Source organism: Castanea sativa, chromosome 1 (genome assembly GCF_040712315.1).
Source record: "Castanea sativa cultivar Marrone di Chiusa Pesio chromosome 1, ASM4071231v1".
Lineage (NCBI taxonomy): Eukaryota > Viridiplantae > Streptophyta > Magnoliopsida > Fagales > Fagaceae > Castanea > Castanea sativa.
Genome location: NC_134013.1, coordinates 22,062,813 through 22,084,642, shown reverse-complemented (window position 1 = coordinate 22,084,642; position 21,830 = coordinate 22,062,813). Strand labels below are relative to the sequence as shown.

At 37.5% G+C, this 21,830-nt stretch overlaps 1 protein-coding gene across 2 annotated transcripts in view; it reads right to left on the bottom strand.

Moving 5' to 3' along the window:
• Positions 1 to 21,830, bottom strand: part of LOC142608553 (L-type lectin-domain containing receptor kinase IX.1-like) — a 30,131-nt gene that overhangs the window by 1,904 nt on the left and 6,397 nt on the right. For both annotated transcript variants that reach the window (XM_075780260.1, XM_075780261.1), the window contains one exon: positions 246 to 968. In XM_075780260.1, coding sequence (XP_075636375.1) covers positions 246 to 968 — 723 coding nt within the window. The remainder of the gene's footprint in view (positions 1 to 245; positions 969 to 21,830) is intronic.

The window sequence follows — 21,830 nt, the reverse complement described above, 5'->3', positions numbered from 1 at the left end:
ATAATTATAGGAACTACATGAGTATTTTGTTGTTTCAAAATAAATATGATGTACTCACGATTTATTATTTTGTCAATATCCTCAAATGGAGAAAGTTCATTTTATTGTTAAAGATTTCATTTCATATATAACTTCAAATTAGTAATATTTAATATATCAATTTCAAATGGATCAATCTAAACTGTGAAGAATATTATCAAGAATGACAAGAAACAATGCAATAGAATTAGAACAAAGTAACAAACCTTGTTTTGAGGTTGCCGAAATCTTCTTGACAGCTATGACTTTTGGAGGAACCGAGATAATACCTCTGTAAACACTTCCAAATCCACCCTTACCCAACAAGTTTTCCTTGCCGAAGTTGCGAGTAGCTTTTGAAAGCTGCTTGTACGTAAACTTCTTAGGGACATTTGCTGCATTCCAAGATTGAGTTTCTATATCTAGATCTCTCTGATTTTTCTTCCTTAGCTTTCTTAAAACAGATGGAAGAAACATGCAAGTCACTATAACCAACAAAACCATGAAACATGTTGTAACACTAACCAATATGGTCTTCTTGATTTTGTGGTCCTTTTCATGCCCATTGTGGATGGAAGAGAATGGCAATGGCACTGATGTGAAAACCCAATCAATGACCTTATGGCCCTCTGAGACGAGCCCCGTAGAAGCCGTAAAGCCCACGAATACGGAGCTTGGAACTGTGTCAGACATGACTATTGATTGTTCGAGAACGGTCACTAATGGTTTCCCAGAATATCCAACTGAAATTTGAAGCATGTTTTTCCAACCATCATAGTCAATTTTGACCTTGATATCTCTTCCACTTTTGAGCTCAATGCCAGTGTAGTTAAGACTCTTTGCTGCAATCGGATTTGTCATGCTTGTTGTGTCAATGCCAATATGGTTTCCGTCTAAATCATATTCATTCTTGTAGGTGTCAAGCTCCACAGCTAATTGCCGAACAACACCTACATTTCCATTTTATTTGACACTTTAAATTATATTTTCAAATGCTTTTTCCTAACAAATTAAACTGATCAATTGGCTCAGTTCCTTGTGATCCAAACCTCCAAGTTCGTTGACTCTAGGCAGCTAGTATATGCTTATATTCCTGAGTCTGTAATGAAGACAAGAATTGGTTTGTGTTTTTTATCCCTAGTGTTGAAGTTGCTGTGTGATTGTATGTGATAATTAAATGATGAGAAAAATCATAAAAGATAGAGCACACGCAAATGTTTATGTGATTCGGCCTCAGTGACAGCTTTAGGAATATTTTTTAAGGTGATCACTAAGAAACTTAAATTATACAAAATCTAATAAAAAAAAATAAAATCAACATCACAAAAAAAAAAACGCAAATAAATGAAGTATTACAATTTCTTTCTACTAACAAAGAGAAAGAAAAAATGGTCTGAAAGGAGATAAAGTGAAAATTGAGAATGATGAAATGAGTGTAATAAAGTTAGAGATATTCTAAAATGATAATGCAGAAGCGAAAAATGTAGAGAGAGAGAGAGAGAGAAATGGATGATTTTTGTTACAACTGCAAAACGAGTCACTAAGGAGAGAAAAACTGTTGCCATTGCAAAGTCAAAAAGAGCATAATTACCGGCACCGCCAAGAAGAACACACTACCATAGTATTTCTCTTAATACCATTTTTTAAGGGAGAAAAAAAAAAGAAATTATGGATTATTTTTATGTAATGGGTTGAATGAGTTACAAATTTGAATGATTCAAAGCTTTTATTTTCTTGTTTTTGAATAGGCTTAGTGTTGAATAATTTGTTCACCTCTTGTTGTTTGGTCCAGGTATATTTTTGTTGTTATTGGGGCTAATTTTTATTATTGTTATTTAAGCCCCTTTTTTTAAGGAGTTAAGGATTATGTTTGGGGGACCAAAATTATTTTTGGAGTAATTCTACTTCCACAACATATTCACAAGAAATCTTATGCAACAAATTTTTATTGATAGGTAAAAAAGTAATGTCACTATTGGATCCAAATTAGAATCAGTAACATCTTACCACATGTCAAGGTGTTTTGGATGTGACATTATTGTGAAATTATTGTGAAAATGATTGAAAATGTTTTGGATGTACCATTATTCTCATTTTTGTTGAATTCAAATTTTTGTAATTTTCAAGTTAGAGTATTCAACATTTATATTGGAATGGCCAAAATAGTTAGTTTAGTGTGTGTGTGTGTGTGTGTGTGTGTGTGTGTGTGAGTTGGGTTCAAGTTATATCTAGTGTGACTTTAAGCAATATTATATCACTCAATATTTTTTAATTGGATGAAAATTTTGACAAATCTACCGTTAGATTACATTATCTTCGTATATTCTCCATGCTTGCAAAATTTCAAGGTGATTAAAGATTAATAGCCATTTCATCAATCAATTGTTAAATTCAAGTTTTTGAAGTTTAAAATAATGCATAAAAGATGAGTTTATAAATCGAATGGTAAATAATATCCAATTGGAATGAATGTTAAGAAAATATAGAACATGTAATTCAACAATGGGTTTTTTAAAATATGAATTCTATAACAAGTTATTGAGTGGTGTAATATTACTTAAAGTTACACCAGGTGTTACTTGAACCCTACCTTTTATGTGTGTGTATATATATATAGACACACACACACACACATATAGTTTTTTGCAAGTTAGGAGACCACCCTAAATTAAAAGTGGAGCCACCACTATTCGGCCTAATAACCTACATCCACAATTAAAAGACTTTTGACAAATACATATTGATATTAAGCACTTGTGTTACACTAAAGTCAATGTAGGATTTATATATTAGAGAATGATTGACTAAACCTAAGCTAACCATGGACCAACCAAAGATTAATATGCTTGCTCTACAAGTAAATGGGCCTACAATTGGTTTGGACCATAATATGTCTAACACCCCCTCAAATTAAAGGTGAAAACTTAAGTTTGGAAGGCCTTGAATGTATAGCTTGGTCTGGCACCTCTGCTACTCGACTGACATGACAAGACCTTGTGTCACTAACATGACACTGATGATGTAGAAGTAAGCCTGTTCAAATTTTGCTTGTAGCCAACAAAATTGGCCTGCACCGATCCGAACCGTACCCTACAAAGCTTTACCGAAGGTGTATGGTGTAGTGGTCGAAGGCGATTTCCAAGTATCGACAATGTTCGGTGAGGCGAGCGGTTGTGGATTTTGCATTCCAATGAGTAACTGAACCGACCGCCATATATATATATATAATTTAACATATACATAAATGATTTATAATCAAGTTTCAATTTTAAGAAATTTCCAGGGAGAGAGAGTACCTATGCAGTGTGATTGAGAGGAGAGGTGTGAAAATAAAAACTCTGAAAGGGAGAGTGGGAGAGGCATGAAAGGTGAAGGAAGAAGAAGAGGAGAAAATAGAGTTAAATTAAGTGAGTTATAAAATGAAATAGTTTCATTTTTTTTTAATTTGATACAAAACGACGTCGATTTGGACATAATATTAATTTTAATTTCAACTTCAAAATCATGTCATTTTAGTTGGAGTCTAGGTTAAATTCTAAAATTTATGTTTAAGATCAATTGATTTCTCTCTCTTTCTGTCATTTGCCTCTCTCTCTCTCTCTCTCTCTCTCTCTCTCTCTCTCTCTCTCTCTCTCTAGCTGCCACCGCCGTCTGCATCTTGATTCCACTGTTTTCCAAGTTTCCCTCTCTCCTCTCTGCTCTCTATCATGGTTATTATCTAGAAAATTTTAGATAATGTTTTGAAGCTTACTTGTCAATACCTGACTACTATGCTTTCTACCAGGTATGTGGAGTTATATAATGCTGAAGACCTAGGCTATTTATCTTCTCCTTGCTATGGTTTCTAGAAAATTGTAAATTTGTTTGAAAATTTTGTGTAGGTATTAGAGAAATTTTTTGAACATGTTTGTTTGTTAATATTTGAGTTTTTTTTTTTTTTTTTTTTTAATTTTTGTGTGGGTTGTTTGATGATTCTGATTTTTTTTTTTTGCACAAAACTAACCGCATTGCACTGCTATGGTGAACCGAACCTAGTGTAGACATAGGTGTGCTGCAAAAATTCCACCCATAACCTGCCGCACCGCACCGTGTACAAGCCTACGTAGAAGGTCTTGAATGTATAGCTTGGTGTGGCATCTATGCGACTTGACTAAAATTGCAAGATCTTGTATCGCTGACATGATACTAATAACAAAACTGACATTTGGTTGGCATGGTGCCTTAGTTGGCATAGTAGAAATGTTGAAGCAAATAGGATCTTGTGTTCGTTACGTTACTAAAAAGACAACTTATATGTGGGAACCCAGTAACACACCAAATAGCATGGGCTCATGCTCTACAAGAACAAGGGCATACAATTGGTTTGGGCTACTTGGGCCATAATATGTCTACACCCTCTCAAACTAAAGGTAAAAACTTGAGTTTGGAAGGCCTTGAATGTTTAACTCGGTGTGGCACCTCTACTGCTTGACTAACATATGGCAAGATCTTGTGTCGCTAACATGACACTGATGACGTAGAAGATCTTGAATGTATAGCTTGGTGTGGCACCTATGCTATATGTGGGAACCCTGTAACACACCAATTAGCGTAGGCTTATACTTTACAAGTACATGGTCTTACAATTGGTTTGGGCTACTTGGGCCATAATATGTCTAACACCCTTTCAAATTAAAGGTAAAAACTTGAGATTGGAAGGCCTTGAATGTATAACTTGGTGTGGCACCTCTGTTGCTCGACTAACATGGCAAGATCTTGTGTCGCTAACATGACACTGATGACGCAGAAGGTCTTGAATGTATAGTTTGGTGTGGCACCTTTGCTACTTGACTAACATAGCAAGATGTTGTATTGCTGACATGACACTATAAAACTGACATTTGGTTGGCATGGTGCCTTAGTTGGCATAGCAAAATGTTGAGGCAGATAAGATCTTGTGCCAATACCTTGCATAGAATTACATTACTAAAAAGACAAAATATATGTGGGAACCTAGTAACACACCAAATAGCATTGTGTTTGTTTTTGTGTTTTTTTTTAACCCCCCCATTTATGAACTATGAAGGCCAACCAAAGAATGCATTGTGAACTCCCTGAATATGTGGCCATGACTCCACCTCATCTTGCTTAAGAATAGCCATAAATCATGCAAGTTTGTACCAAGTGGACAAACTTGGGCCAATGACCCTAGTGTAGACTAAGAATAGCTATAATATGTTAAATTTTAAAATTTAAGGGTGGATTTAAGGGAGGAAGGAAAAGAGAGAGAGAGAGAGAGAGAGAGAGAGAGAATGAGGAGGGAAAACATTTTGGAAGGTGTTTGGTTAGGGGGGGAGAGGGAAAAGAGTTGGTGGAGCCCGGGTGTTTTCTCTCCAGGTCCACCAAAAAGTTCTCTCCAAAATGGAGAGAAGATTGGGGGGTGGGGGGGGGGGGTGGGATGTGCAAGTCATGTGCACTTGCACATGGGTTGATTCCATATCATTTTTTTTTCCACTTGCACATACACAAAATTTTTTGCTAAAAAATGTGTTACTTTTTTGTTTTATTTAATAAGGACATAATTGTAAATTCATATCAACTTCATTTTCCATCCTCTCATTTTTCTTCTCAACTAAACAAATAAGTTTTCTATCTTTCCACTTTTACATTCGCCCAACCAAATGCAAATGAGAGAAAACTAAATCTCTTCTATTATTCCCTTTTCTATCCCCTCTTCATTTGTATCCTCCCACTTTTCCACTCCTCTAACCAAACAGACCTTAAAGAAAAGCCAATCGAGCTGTTTGACTTTTAGACTCTCAAACTTGTGTCTTGTTGATAAGATTATAGAACCTAAACATCCAATTGCCTATGTGATTGTAAAGACAAGTTCATTCCTTTTGCTTTTGTATGCACTTGATTTGTTTTGAAAAAAACATATGCAAAGGCATGTCCTAAGGAAAAGTGAGAACTATCTGAACCTTCTAGGAGGACGATGTCGATCTGTGTTAGTGACAAGGGAAAGATCCAATCTTTGTTCGATGGCTGAAGAGGATCGATGTAGTTGCCACCACCCATGTCTGAGAGGGCATTGAACAAGGCGGTAGAGCTACATGATTTGACTTGAGGACAGTGGCAAATTAGCCTCCATAGTGGGTTATGCCAGTGCGACGTATCTAAAGAGGGAAAATAAGGATTGAATCTTGATTGGGTTTTCTTGGTGCGAATCATCGATTGCGGCTCTAGGAGCTTGTGTGATTACTGATTCACTGTTGTTTGGAATGGATGGGTGGATTTTCTGTTGGAAAATTTTTTTTGAGAGCCGAGATTGAGCTTTGGCTCTTATTAAAGTTATTGCACAATGAGCAAAAGAACGAAAAAGAGAGCACACACAAATATCTATAATGAGAAAATCCTTAACAACTCTATATTGATATATTGATGATATTAAGCTTTTGTGTTACAATGAACCTAATGTGAGGTTTATATACCTTGACTAAACCTAGTCTAACCAAATGTTAATATACTTCTTCTACAAGTACATGAGCCTACAATTGATTTGTGCCACTTGGGCCACATAATAGTAGATTTGGAGAAAGTTTATCTCTAACTGGTTGGTGCTTGGTCTTACAAATAATTTCTTAATTCAAACACATAATTATATTGAATTTAATTAGCATTAGAAAATATACTACTACTATGGACAAAGTTTAATTCTAAATTGGATTTGAGCTATCTTTTCCAACTCATTACGTAGCAATTAATAAGATTATCTATGTCTATTATTTAAATAAGTCAAATGACTCATTAAAAAAATCATGTGATTAAAACTACACATGAATAGTTTCTTCAATTCCCACATAATAGGTTGAAGTAAAATAGCTTCAAACTAGTTTGGTTAAATTTTTTTACTTACTACTATTTGTGTTTCATTTTTCAATATAGCCACGTGTTTTCATTTAATTATAAAACCTAAGGTATTACACTTAAAAACTATACATAAAAAAGGATTAAATTTGATGGTAATCAACAAGAAGTATTCTTCGTACATAGTGGTCGTCCAAGATCAGCAACGTCCAAAACAGCCTTTAAACAAGAGAAAGAAGAAGTGCATATCACAAACATAAAATAAAGACTTGCAAGTAGGTCACTGATTGTCCAGCAAGGATCTGGTCGTCAAAGGAAAGTACGATCGTCCATACAATATTCAAGTATGGACGACTAATAAACACCTAGTAAATTTCCATGTGTTTTCTACAATCTCAAATGGTTAGCCCACTAACTCACATCTCGGAACGTGGGTTAAATTCCCCAAAATTCGCTCCACATTCTCCACTTAGTCTACACATCTCCCATGATGTTAGTGGCGCCCAACAAGTAGACCCACTCCAAACTCTCTATAAAAGGACCAAGCCTCATCCAACTAAGGTACATATTCACTATTTATCCATTCACTACTCTTGTGATCTAGAGAGAGAACTGACTAAACTGTCGAAGGTTCCGTTGCCGGCTCACCTGAGTCACCTTCGATAGTTATTTTCTTCCTTCTCAGGTCACCCAACCATGGTAAAAGTCCAAAGTATTCAGCTTACTGATTTTCATGCATCATCAATTGGCGCTGTCTATGGGAAAGTTTCTAGGTGTTAACCAATTTGCTTTCTAAGACAAAGGCGGCATGGTTTGGACTAGGTTGATGGCCATAAGTCCAGAGCACAGGAGAGTGGAAATGCTTCCAGTCATCCCAACTATGCACCACCACTAGCGTTTGCTCCGCTACCAGCGTCTGTCTAGCAATAGTTGCAGTCTATGGCGGCTGCCATGGCAGACTTAACACACCAAAACTAGGAGTTAACTCAAGAAGTTAACAAACACAAGCAACATCGTCAGCATCATACTGAAGGGCCTAGGCAAAGCTCAAAGGCTGGAGAAGCGGAGAATAATGCTAAAGGCGAAGATTAGTCAAGAGGCATCATCACACGTAAAGTGCCACATTTGGAGAATAAGATGGATTAGATGATGAAGGCCATGGAAAAGATGATGGACTCCATGAGAAGGACGAACCATGTGGATGATCTCGTCCACAAAACCGACTCTCCCTTCACCGCGTCCATCACTAGTCACCCTTTACCATCCAAGTTCAAAATGCCTACCCTTGACTCATATGATGGAACGCAGGATCCATATGATCACATTGTCAAATTCAAAACAACTATGCACCTCCAAGGAGTTCTAGATGAGATAATGTGCAGAGCCTTTCCTATCACACTTAAAGGCCCAACCAAGGTATGGTTCAGAAAAATACCACCAAATACTATAAATTCCTTTCAGGAGTTAAGTAAGTTGTTTATCAACAACTTTGTCGGAGGTCAAAGGCACACGCGCTCTTCATCTAGTTTGCTGAACATAAAGCAAGGGGAGAACGAGAGTCTGCGATCTTTCATCAGCCTATTTAACAAAGAAGCCTTGTTGGTAGATGAGATGGATGACAAAATCTTGTTGGAAACCTTCCATAACAGAGTCACTTCAAATCTGTTCATTCACAAGCTGTATGACTGAGAGCCACAGATGATAGCTAAGCTGATTCATTCAGCCCAAAGTTTCATGAATGCAGCAAATGTGATCATTGCTAAGTGGAAGAAAAGGTTGAACAAGCAGATACTGAGTATGCACTTCATCCAGAGCAGGGCCTTTGTCCAAAGAAGGCCAAGGTGGGAGAAAAGAGAGATAGAGATGGCAAGAAAGCAAGATCATCCTCAGGATGGTACTTAAGCTATACGCCCTTAAACGCCCCACTCAACTAAGTGCTGATGCAAATCAAGGATGACTCATTCTCAAAGTGGCCAGAGAAGATGAAGGGGGATCCTAGTAAGCGAAATAAGAGCAAGTAGTGCCATTTTCATCGAGATCATGGACACAACACGAACGAGTGTTATGACTTAAAACAACAAATTGAAGTTCTTATCAAGCAGGGAAAGTTGAAGAATTTCCTTGGACGAGACCATAAGGATGAAAGGATACCATTAAAGGACAAAGTAGAAGAACCAATGCATTAACCACTTGGAGAAATAAGAGTTATTATGGGGGGAACATCAATTGGAAGTTCGTCCAAAGCCAAGAAGACTTATTTATAAGTAGTTTAGAATGTTCAACTCACTAGCCGCCCGCCAAGAATGTTCAGGGCAGACAAGCCAGCTATCACTTTCACAGATGAAGATGTGAGGAGATTACATCATCCTTATGACGATGCGATCATTATCACTTTGACGTTTGGAAATTACACAACAAGAAAAGTGTTAGTAGATAATGAGAGTTCTGTAGATATCCTCTACTATCCAACCTTTTAGCAGATGAGGATTAGCAAGGAATTACTTCGTCCACTGAATGTGCCTCCAATTGGGTTTGGAGGTATGAAGGTTCTACCAGTGGACACCATTTCCCTACCAATCATGGTCAGCTCTTACCCACGATAGATCAATAAGCAAGTGAACTTCCTTATTGTAGAATGCTTATCCTCATACAATGCCATCATAAAACGACCAACTTTGAATAGTTGGAGAGCTACAATGTCTACTTATCACTTGTTTGTTAAATTCCCAATGGAATTTGACATAAGAGAAGTATAAGGAGCCTAGTTGGTAGCTAGAGAATGTTACTTGGCTATGTTAGTAATGGATGAGCAGATGCAGACGATGAATATTAAAAGAAGAAAAACAGTTGCCAAGCCAATTGAAGTATTGGAAGATATTCCTTTGGACGAATCCAACCTAAAGAAGTTTACTAGAATCAGAACAAGCATGGGAGAGAAGACGAAGCAGGATCTCGTCTAATTCCTCAAGAAGAGTACGAATGCTTTTACTTGGAGTCATGAAGATATGCCTAGGATTGACCCAAGTGTGATTACCCATTGTCGAAATGTATCCTCGTTCTACAAGCCCGTTCGTCAAAAAAGAAAAGTGTTCGCTCCAAAGTGAGACAATGTTATCAAAGAAGAAGTCCAAAAGCTAGTGACAACGGAGTTAGTCTGGGAAGTTTACTATCCAGAATGGCTGGCAAATGTAGTGATGGTCAAGAAGGCTAATGGCAAGTGGAGGATGTGTGTGGACTTCACAGATTTGAATAGAACGTGCCTCAAGGACTGCTATCCCCTACCACGTATTGACCAATTGATAGATTCAACAGGGCACCAACTATTGAGCTTTATGGACGCATTTTCAGGGTATAACCAAATCAAGATGGACGAGGTCGGTTAGGAGAAAACATCATTCATCACCAACAATGGTTTGTTTTGCTAAAAAGTGATGCCTTTTGGGTTGAAAAATGCAGGTGCGGCCTACTAGAAGCTGGTCAATCATTTGTTTCGTCCACAAATAGGGTGAAACGTTGAGGTACATGTGGATGAGATGTTGGTCAAAAGCGCAAAGGAGGCACTGCATTTGGAAGACCTTTGACACGTTTAGATGATATAACATGAAATTGAACCCGAGCAAGTGTGCCTTCGGAGTTTCGTCAAGAAAGTGCCTTAGATTCATGGTCTCACAAAGGGGGATTGAAGTAAACCTTGACAAGATACAGGCAATATTGGGCATGGAGTCACCAAAGAATGTCAAAGAAATGCAAAGCCTAACTGGACGAGTAGCAACACTTAACAGGTTTATCTCAAAAGTTATTGACAAGTGTTTGCCATTTTTCAAGGTATTAAAGAAATCATTTGAATAGACTGACGAATGTCAAAAATTTTTTGAGGATCTTAAGGAGTATCTCACTACAACTCCATTGTTGAGTCCATCTAAGCCGGGTGAAGAATTGTACCTATACCTAGCAATATCTCTTCATGGCATGAGTTCGGCTTTAATTAGGGAAGAAGGAAATGTGCAAAAGCCCGTTTACTACACTAGCAAGGCGAGAATGGGGAGCTAAAAGGATAATATCCATCAATAGAAAATTTAGCATTTTCATTGGTGACAGCAGCAAGGAAGTTCGTGTCTTATTTCCAAGCTTATGTCATCAACGTCCTAACAGATCATCCACTCAAGAAGACCGTAAACAAGATAGAAGCAGCTGGATGACTAATTAAATGGGTAGTTGAACTCAATAAGTTTGACGTAAGGTATCGGCCAAGAAAGGCAATAAAGGCCCAAGCGCTCACAGACTTCATTGCAGAATTCATTCCTGCCCATGACTAGCAAAATGAAGAAAAGGGGGCAAGGTCGTGGGTTGTTCATGTGGATGGCTCGTCTATCAATATGGAGGAGTTGGAGTAATGTTGTAGTCACCAGAAAGAGACTGTCCAGAGTATGTAGTACGTTTACAGTTTCAGACAACCAACAACGAATTCGAATATAAAACACTCCTTCAAGGCTTGGAATTGGCCAAATCACTAGGAGCTGAGTCAATAATCATCCAGGGAGATTCGTAGTTGATCATAGGTTAGGTAAACGGGACGTGGGAAGCCAAGAAAGAACGAATGAAAACATATTTAAGCAAAGTCAAGCATTGCATCAAAGGCTTCACAACGACCATGTTCCATCAAATCCCAAGGGTAGACTTATCAAAAAAATCTCAAGGGAGGAAAATAAGAAAGCTGACAGCCTAGCTAAAACACCATTTGCAGATAAGATGGTGGATGATCAAATTAAAGTCCAGTATATTTTGAGTATAGACATTCCCGAGGTGCATCAAATAGACGGAGAAGCCAACTAGACTACTCTAATTATGTCTTGTCTCAAGGACGGACTCCTCCCTAAGGATAGAGAAGAAGCAAGGAAGCTAAGGGTTAGAGTAGCAAAATTCATCCTTATGGACGAGGTATTGTATAAAAGGGGTTTTCTTAGCCTTAATTGAGATGCTTGACTCTAAACGAGTCTCACTACGTCATGAGAGACATACATGAAGGAGTATGTGGAAATCATTCAGGAGCAAGGTCTCTCGTCCATAAGATAATTCATGCAGGTTACTATTGACCATCAATGCAAGCAGATGCCAAGGCTTATGTCAAGGCTTGTGACAAATTTTAGCACTTTAGTAACATACCTAGATGACCATTAGAGTATCTTACCCCAATAACAACCCCTTGGCCTTTTGCCCAATGGGGACTTGACATCCTTGGTCCTTTCCCAGTGAGAATCAGGCAAATGAAGTTCTTAATGGTAGGAATTGATTATTTCACTAAATGGGTGGAGGCAAAGCTCTTAGCAAAGATCACTAAACAAAACGTCAGAAGTTTCATCTAGAAGAACATTATCTGTCGCTTTGGAATTCCTAGGGTGCTCGTCTCAGACAATGGACGATAGTTTGATAGCACACCCTTCAGAGAATTTTATGAACAGCTTGGAATTAGGAATCTCTACTCATCATCTTCCCATCCCCAGGCAAACAGAAAGGCAAAAGTTGTAAACTGATCCTTACTTAAAATAATCAAGACTCGGCTTGAGGGGGCAAAAGGGATATAGCCTGATGAGCTACCTAGTGAGGATGATAGTAAGGACTCCTACAGGAGAAACTCCTTTCAAGTTGGCATACGGAAATGATGCAATGATACCCGCAGAGGTTGGACTAACAAGTTTCAAGGTAACCCACTACCAAGACAAAGAGAATAAGAAGTAGCTTTGTCTGAGCCTCGATTTCATAGACGAGGTGAGGATGGATGCAAAACAAAGGGTAGCACACTACAAGAATTTGATGACCAAGCACCATGATGCGATGGTCAGACCCAAAAAGTTTAACATTGGAGACCTTGTCCTAAAAAGGGTGTCCTTGGCTACTAAGGACCCTGCTCATGGAAAGTTTGGACCCAATTAGGAAGGACCATATAGAGTCATCAACTCCAAAAGACGGGTATCGTACTACCTAGAAGCCTTAGATGGACAAAGGCTAAAGCATCCATGGAATGTGGAGCACTTGAGGAAGTACTATCAGTGAAGACTCGTCGAGAAGGTCAACATGGACGACCTAAATCCCTATAGACTATTGGTTACCACTAATAGTTTGTCTATGTTTGTTGACACTTCATTTTGCAACCCGTATTTAACCTCACTTGGAGGGTAAAAGGGTAATTTTGCCTTGAAAATTACATCTTGATTCTAGTCATTAGATCCTTAATCTCATTTCACCAAAATGATCTTGATGTTGTAACGATCAAATCGACTGGTCATAAGCCCTAATCGGACCACCCGATTGAAAGTTATCATCAAATCAAGTTTTAATGACTGAGATGCACTGTCACAAATTGAGTCCGACCATATGTGATTATGAACAATTGATTTCAATTGGTAATATATATAATCAATTTGAGATTAATGATGTGTCATAATTTGATTGGTTAGGACTACATTTTATGGTAAGGTTGCAACACCTAATTAACTAGATAATTAAACATTAATTATTCAGTGAGTAATTTGTGCAATTATCTTTTAATTAGAGGGAAATTTGGAATCAATTAAGTCTGAAATGAGAGTGATTGGAGCCATCTAATGTTAATTGGGAGCTAATTTGGGACCTATTAATGTTAATTGTACTGAAACCATTTTTTTAACAAATGACCTTTGCTCACTATTTCATCGATATCTCTCAGAATATTTTGAATCTGTGAATGAAGTTAATTTTTCCAGAAACTAGACATCCAGGGCTTCAATTTGAGCACAAGAACGAGACAATGCCTGAGTCAGATATGATTTTTTGAAGTTGGCTCTACAAGCTATTACAGCAGCTACGGGAAAACCGAATTTTGGCTTGCTCCTCACTCCCACCCATTTCTACATTTAATGCTCCAAATTTCCCCCAATGCTAAAATGAGGTTTAGGTTCATGATTCTTTGTCAACCCTCATTAATGGCCTTCCATTCATATTTCCTCCACCACTACTAACCCCCCCTCTCCTTCATTCCAAGACAACAAAACCCCCCTCTTTTCTCCTCTCTTGAGTTCTAGGAAGTTGAGTAGTCTTGTCATATCTTGGTCTTCTTGAGACTCAAGGTATTGAGTGAGACTCACTCTTCCTCTCCTAACTCTTCTTTTCCTCCACCCTTAAGGCCTCCCTCAAGAGTCTCCTCATCCACCATATGGATCTTGCATGAAGGTATAATCTCTTTCCCTAACTTGTTTTTTTGTGTTGTTTTTTCCATGATAAGAATTTAGGATTAAAACATGATAGTAATTATTTAAATTCTCTTAAATATGTTTGAATGTTCTTATGTGTTCTTCATATGTTCTTGTTGTTCATCACATGTTCATGCATAAGCACTAGTTTTGATACTAAATCTACATCAAAAATATAAAAAAACATGTTTTTTTCATAATTCTTTCAAATCCTTGAATCTAGGATATCACTATACACACACATTCACTAGAATTTATTTTTCAATCCAAATGTAATGCTTAATAAATTGAATTAGGGTTCATCACATGCACACATATTAAATTCAACATGCAAATTTATTGACATATTGGATGATATGATATAAATGTTGGCCACCATAGTCTAGAAGACTAGTTTCACCAAGCAAGGTGGGTGCCTAACACCTTCCCACCTTGTAACATAACCTCCGAACTTAGATCAAGGGTTAGTAGATCAAATGCTTATCCATGTAATTTTCAATTTTTAGATTGTAACTAGGAAATAAAGCCATGTACTTTATCGTAGATTGTATCTAGGACCAAAGCCATGTAATTTTCCTATGATCAATGTAAATTCAATTGAAAATTAATAAAATGAGGAATTATTCAATTTTGGTTTTCTTATTTTTCCAATAATTAAATAAGTGGCAGCTCCATTGTAAAACCCTTAATTTAAAGGGGAAAATATAATTAGTCGAACATCCATTTTGAGAGGCAATAACAAGACTCCACCCATTCGCGTGGGTTTGGCCCGACACTGCATAAAAACGGGCTGGGGGCGCGGTCTCTCATAATGTTATTTTTTAGCACTTATGTTTTCTAGCAGCATTATATGTTTTCTACCATTTGAATTCTCTAAAAAGCACTAGCTGTGGACGAGTTTATGTTGTGTACAAAGTTCCTAGTTTATATATAAAGCAGTTTAGATATTCTACTTAAGTGTTTTTATTCCTTTACAAAATCAAAGTCCACAAGAAAAGCTAAAAGCCATGGACGAGTAAAATCCTTAGACGTGGGGACATATCATCTTAAGCCTACTTTAGACGAGGGAAAGGTAAAAAACCACAAAGTGGGATAAAAACCATAAGGTAAAAAAATAAGGGAAGGAATGAACACCTACCACATATACTTGTTGATGCTAAATAAATGAAAGACGAGCAAAAGCATGCATTGGGAAATGCAAAATCCTTTGGTTGGACATGATGACCCATACCACTATAACCATGATCCAGATGCTGATGTTGATGAAGAATGGTTCCAAGGAAGAGATGAGTGGGATGACTAGATATATATATATATATATAAAGGAGAGAGAGTGTCAGAAACAACTTTAAGCATAGCCACTATTGTGGACTTTTCAAGCAAAGCCACTATGGTGGACTTTTCAAGCAAAGCCATTATGGTGGACTTTTCATTCACCAGCTCCTAGAAATGATCTTCCTTCCCACATGCTATTTATCTCTTTGTCAGCAACATATCCGGAAGAAGATTACTACTACTGGCCCCACACATATAGCCCAGGTGCACATCCTCCTTGACACTTATTCCAGACCCATCCCAGTAATAGTCTTGTTTGACACAAAAGCAGCAGCAACAATTCTCCATCCTAAGATATTACCTGAAAACTTTTAGCTACCCCATCATCAGATGTTTAGAGCAGCCAATGGAGAAACATTTCTGATCACCCAGAAAAGTAAGCCCATTCGCATTAGAATTTTTCCAACCCTTACTATTAAACACCAAGTCCTTGGATCCCCACTCACAGGCAGAGACCTTCTCATAGGATTTGATCTCCTTCATCAAATACCTAGTCTCAGATGGTCATCAAAAGGACTTTTGCATAAACAACATCTTCTCACCTGGACCCAAGTACCTCATTTGTTCTCAATAGATCCCTTTGATTCTTTGAGACTCCAGATTATCACTGAATGTTGTGCAACCACTCACTCTGAATTCCTACTTAAAAATCCAAATCCTTTGTGGAAAAACTCATCTTTTTTCATAAACCTACCCTTCAAAAAGAATGAAGACGTTAACCCCACAAAAGCTAGTCACAGAGGAATGAAACCAAAACACCTATCCTTGGCTAAGCAAGAGTTATCTACCCTTCTTTCAGAAGGCCTTATTGAGCCCACAACTTCTCCATGGGCGTGTGAAGCTTTCTATGTTAACAAGCATGCTGAACAAGTTCGAAGAAAGCTTAGATTGGTAATTAATTACCAAGATCTTAATCATTTTCTTGCAGATGACAAGCTTCCTTTGCCAAACAAAAGTGCCCTTTTCCAGCATCTTTCACATGCTAAAGTATTTTCGAAGTTTGATCTCAAAGCAAGATTTTGCCAATTAGGAATTCATCCAGAAGAAAGATACAAGATAGCGTTTTGCATCCCAGACCACCATTACCAATGGACTGTAATGCCTTTTGGTCTTAAAAATGCTCCATCTCAATTCCAAAAAGCAATGGTAACGCTGTTCCAATATTCTCCTATTTTCAAAAAATGCAGAATCTCATGAACAATTGTTTACTGAATTCTACAATTTAGTAAAAGCTCAAGCGATAATACTTTCAGAAAAGAAAATGTTCATAAAAGTATCTTCTATTGACTTCTTGGGCGTAAACATTTCCAATGGAAAGTACACTCTACAACCCCACATAGCAGTTTCTCTTGGTGAATTTTCAGATAAGCTCACAGGTACCAAACAAATACAGCAGTTTCTTGGAATTGTTAATTACATGTCAGACTTTATCCCAAAAATCTCCAGATACAGAGATTGTTTGGCTAAATTGCTAAAAAAAATCTTCTCCAGAGTGGAATTCAGTTCATACAGAAGCAGTCCAACAATTGAAAAAATTAGCAGCAAAACTTCCCCTTTTGCAAATTCCAAGACCAGGCAAACGAGTCCTACAGACAGATGCAAGTGATGAGTATTGGGCAGCAGCTCTCTTTGAAGAAGTTGATGGCAAAAGAAGTATTTGTGGATATAAAAGTGATGCATTCAAGCCTTCAGAGCTTCATAACCATTCTACTTTCAAGGAAATCTTGGCAGTCAAACATGAAATTGAAAATTTCCAGTTTCACCTTCTTGGGCATAATTTTCTAGTATAAATGGACATGTCTTCCTTTCCCAAAATGCTCCAGTTCAAAAGAAAAATGCTTCCACATCCTCAGTTACTCAGATGGTCAAATTGGTTTTCACAATGGTCTTTTCAAGTCAAACACATCAAAGGTAAAGATAATCTTATCACTGATTACTTTTCTAGAAAGCCTCTAGTTCTTCATACCACAATAATTCCTCCACCTTTATGTGTATATCCAATAACAGATCCATCATTATCCTCTAGCCCTTCTACTGCAGCCCCTAATGATATCCTTAATATGATAGAAACCCTTCCTCCAGAAATAAAAGACCAAATAAAGACCTTGACCCTTGAAGCCAAATCTAAAAAAATCATTAGAGTCCTCCATGATTACCTCAAAGAACACCAACGTCATTTCCTTGCCATTTTCTCAGACATAGAAAAACCATGGAAAACCCCTTTTGCCTTTTAGATAACAAATTAGACAGTAGTACATTATCTCTACATATGGTACTTACTCAACGAGTACTACTTGTGTCTCCATTTTGAGCCAGAATTTTACTCATACATTTTCCCTCGCGAAAATAAATATTTTCACAAATTCTGGTCTGAAATCTTGAAGAATGATGCTCATAATGGTCAATGGTTCAAGTATTCCAAACTAGAGCACCCACGCTTTGGTCACAAAATTACTTCTGCATGTTTAGTAGCCAAACTAAATTTCAAAAACGATGTTCGGGCAGAAAGAATCCTCCACCCTACATAAATGCATTGGGTGACTAATGTTGATGGTACTCTTCACACACACATGGACGTGTCTTGGATATCTTGTCACTATTCCCTCACAATGGCAGAATCTCTCAATCAGGGAATCTTACCTGACATAGTACCAGCCAACCCAGACGTTTGCAGACAGCAATGGCCGCATGAAGACCATTGGGAAATGCCAAATCCTTTGGTTGGACATGATGACCCATACCACTATAACCATGATCCAGATGCTGATGTTGATGAAGAATGGTTCCAAGGAAGAAATGGGTGGGATGACTAGATATATATATATATATATATATATATATATATATATATATATATGTATAAAGGAGAGAGAGTGTCTGAAACAACTTTAAGCATAGCCACTATTGTGGACTTTTCATTCACCAGCTCCTACTTTCCCTGCAATATGTTTGTTGACTGTAACTATTATTTTATTATGACAATTATCAACCATGCAAGAAATGATCTTCCTTCCCACATGCTATTTATCTCTTTGTTAGCAACATATCCAGAAGAAGATTACTATTGCACCAGGACCCCTGACTCCAGATGACATTTGTCAATCCATCTTCGAGACCCCTACTCCTCTGGACATTTGTCAAGAACAAGCCAGCCCCTACAATCCAAGATTATCTTCTGATTGTAAAATATCTCTGTAACTTCTTGCTTATAAATAGGCATCTTGTGTCTTTGTAACGGGCAGAGAGTGAAAGAAAGCCCTTTGTAATATGTCTTCCAGTTTCTCTTATGTCTAATGTAAAAAAGTTGTTCAATCTAATAATATCCCTAAGTTTGTTGTATCTTGTTCTGTGTTCAATCCCATACTTTCATGTTATCTTTTATAGTGTCTTAGTAATATACGTCATTAATAAGTTTCCATGATCTTCTTACACTCCAATTATTTGTCCCTCTACTCTCTCTTATAGTGTTTGTCCCTCTACTCTCTCTTATAGTTGGTATCAGAGCCTAGTAACTAGTTTCACCCTCTTTTGATCAGTATACTTTGATTATTGTCCTGATCAGTATGCTCTGTGATTTAGAGTTGCCACAATACGTGGATCCTCTGTATTTATCACATTAAAACACTGGATTTGATAATCAAGTAGAACACTAAGGGGTTGTTCTCAAAGTTTCAAAGAACCTATTTTTCCTGAGTCATCTTGTGGACGTGTGAGCCTAGAAGTGGCGTTTTAGTCCTGTTAGATCTTAGGAAAACAGTTCTTTCTTCCAGAAACTATCATGGCAAGTTCATCTTCAGCAGTTGCAGATACCATTACAACTATGTGTGACCTTTCTTTTCGTAAATCCACTGCAAATAGGTTAAACTACTTGTATGAAATCTCCCATGTACCTGAAGATAGTAAAATTCATATTACTGATTTCCCTATTGTAAATCCTTACATTGTGTTTGATAAACCTCAAAATACTTTTAAAAAATCCATAAAAAAGTTTTTAGGTCCTTCTCATCCTTCTACTGTAAAAGAATATGTTCAAGCTTCTAAGTTTGACCAGTTCAACATTCCAGCAAGTGAGAAAGAAAATTTTATCACCCTTGCTCTTCCCCGAGAGTTCGTAATCCCATGGAAAAAACAAGGATACACCCACCTCCATTTTGGTGCAGTAAGATTGGCACTAACCTTCCATGGAAGAAAGGGACTCCCTATAGCTTCTAGAATTTCCCTCCTTGATTCTAGATTTTTGGAATACCATAATGCAATTATAGGAACCGTCCAAACCACTCTTAATGCGGGAACAGTCTTTGTTACCCTCTTTCCCAACTTTAACATGTCTCTTAAAGACCCTCACCTTTGTGATGCTCTTAAAGTTCAAGTTCAGATTATAGGATCTTCCCAGGTGCATGATACCTTTGCAGCCACACTTCATTATTAGCTTGCCTACAGACTCCAAAATCATGCTTTTGACATAGCTATACCAGAGATAGCCCAGTCTAATGATGCTCTTTTAATCCAAGTTGACCCAGGCATGACGCCTATATGCACATTTGTTCCAAGACAGTTGAATAAAGAGCAGATGACTAAACTCTTTCCAGAATCATGGATTACAAAATATGAGAATCTTCATCAGGCGGCCAAGCCAATCCAGTCCAACACTCCTTTCTTCATCAAAAAAGAAAATGGTGAAGTTGAAGTTAGGTTCTTGGCAGCCACACCAAAAAATGATGAAGTAGCAGTCTTTCCTACTCAAATTGCTATGATCCAGCCAGTATACTTTGATCATATTCTTTTACAGTAGAAGGATGAGAAGGACCTAAAAACTTTTTTATAGATTTTTTAAAAGTATTTTGAGGTTTATCAAACACAGTGTAAGGATTTACAATAGGAAAATCAGTAATAGGAATTTTACTATCTTCGGGTACATGGGAGATTCCATACAAGTAGTCTAACTTATTTGCAGTGGATTTACGAAGAGAAAGGTCACACATAGTCGTAATGGAATCCGCAACTGCTGAAGATGAACTAGCCATGATAGTTTCTGGAAGAAAGAACTCTTTTCCTAAGATCTAACAAGACTAAAATGTCACTTCTAGGCTCACACGTCCACAAGATGACTCAGGAAAAATAGGTTCTTTGAAACTTTGAGAACAACCCCTTAGTGTTCTACTTGATTATCAAATCCAGTGTTCTGATGTGATAAATACAGAGGATCCACGTATTGTGGCAACTCTAAATCACAGAGCATACTGATCAGGACAATAATCAAAGTATACTGATCAAAAGAGGGTGAAACTAGTTACTAGGCTCTGATACCAACTATAAGAGAGAGTAGAGGGACAAACAATGGAAGTGTAAGAAGATCATGGAAACTTATTAATGGCGTATATTACTAAGACACTATAAAAGATAACATGAAAGTATGAGATTGAACACAGAACAAGATACAGCAAACTTAGGGATATTATTAGATTGAACAACTTTTTTACATTAGACATAAGAGAAACTGGAAGACATATAACAAAGGGCTTTCTTTCACTCTTTGCCCGTTACAAAGACACAAGATGCCTATTTATAAGCAAGAAGTTACAAAGATATTTTACAATCAGAAGATAAGCTTGGATTGTAGAGGCTAGCTTGTTCTTGACAATGTCCAGAGGAGTAGGGGTCCTGAAGATGGATTGACAAATGTCATCTGGAGTCAGGGGTCCTGGTGTAGTAGTAATCTTCTTCCGGATATGTTGCTGACAGAGAGATAAATAGCATGTGGGAAGGAAGATCATTTCTTGTATGGTTGATAATTGTCATCATAAAATAATAGTTACTGTCAACAAACATATTCCAGGGAAAGTAGGAGCTGGTGAATGAAAAGTCCACCATAGTGGCTTTGCTTGAAAAGTCCACAATAGTGGCTATGCTTAAAGTTGTTTCTGACACTCTCTCTCCTTTATATATATATCTAGTCATCTCACCCATCTCTTCCTTGGAACCATTATTCATCAACATCAGCATCTGGATCATGGTTATAGTGGTATGAGTCATCATGTCCAACCAAAGGATTTGGCATTTCCCAATGGTCTTTATGCGGCCATTGCTATTTGCAAACGTCTGGGTTGGCTGGTACTTCTTTTGCCATCAACTTCTTCAAAGAATGAGGAATTCAAAGTGAGTGGTTGCACAACATTCAGTGATAATCTGGAGTCTCAAAGAATCAAAGGGATTTATTGAGAACAAATGAGGTTCTTGGGTCTAGGTGAGAAGATGTTGTTTATGCAAAAGTCCTTTTGATGACCATCTGAGACTAGGTATTTGATGAAGGAGATCAAATCCTATGAGAAGGTCTATGCTTGTGAGTGGGGATCCAAGGACTTGGTGTTTAATAGTAAGGGTTGGAAAAATTCTAATGCAAATGGG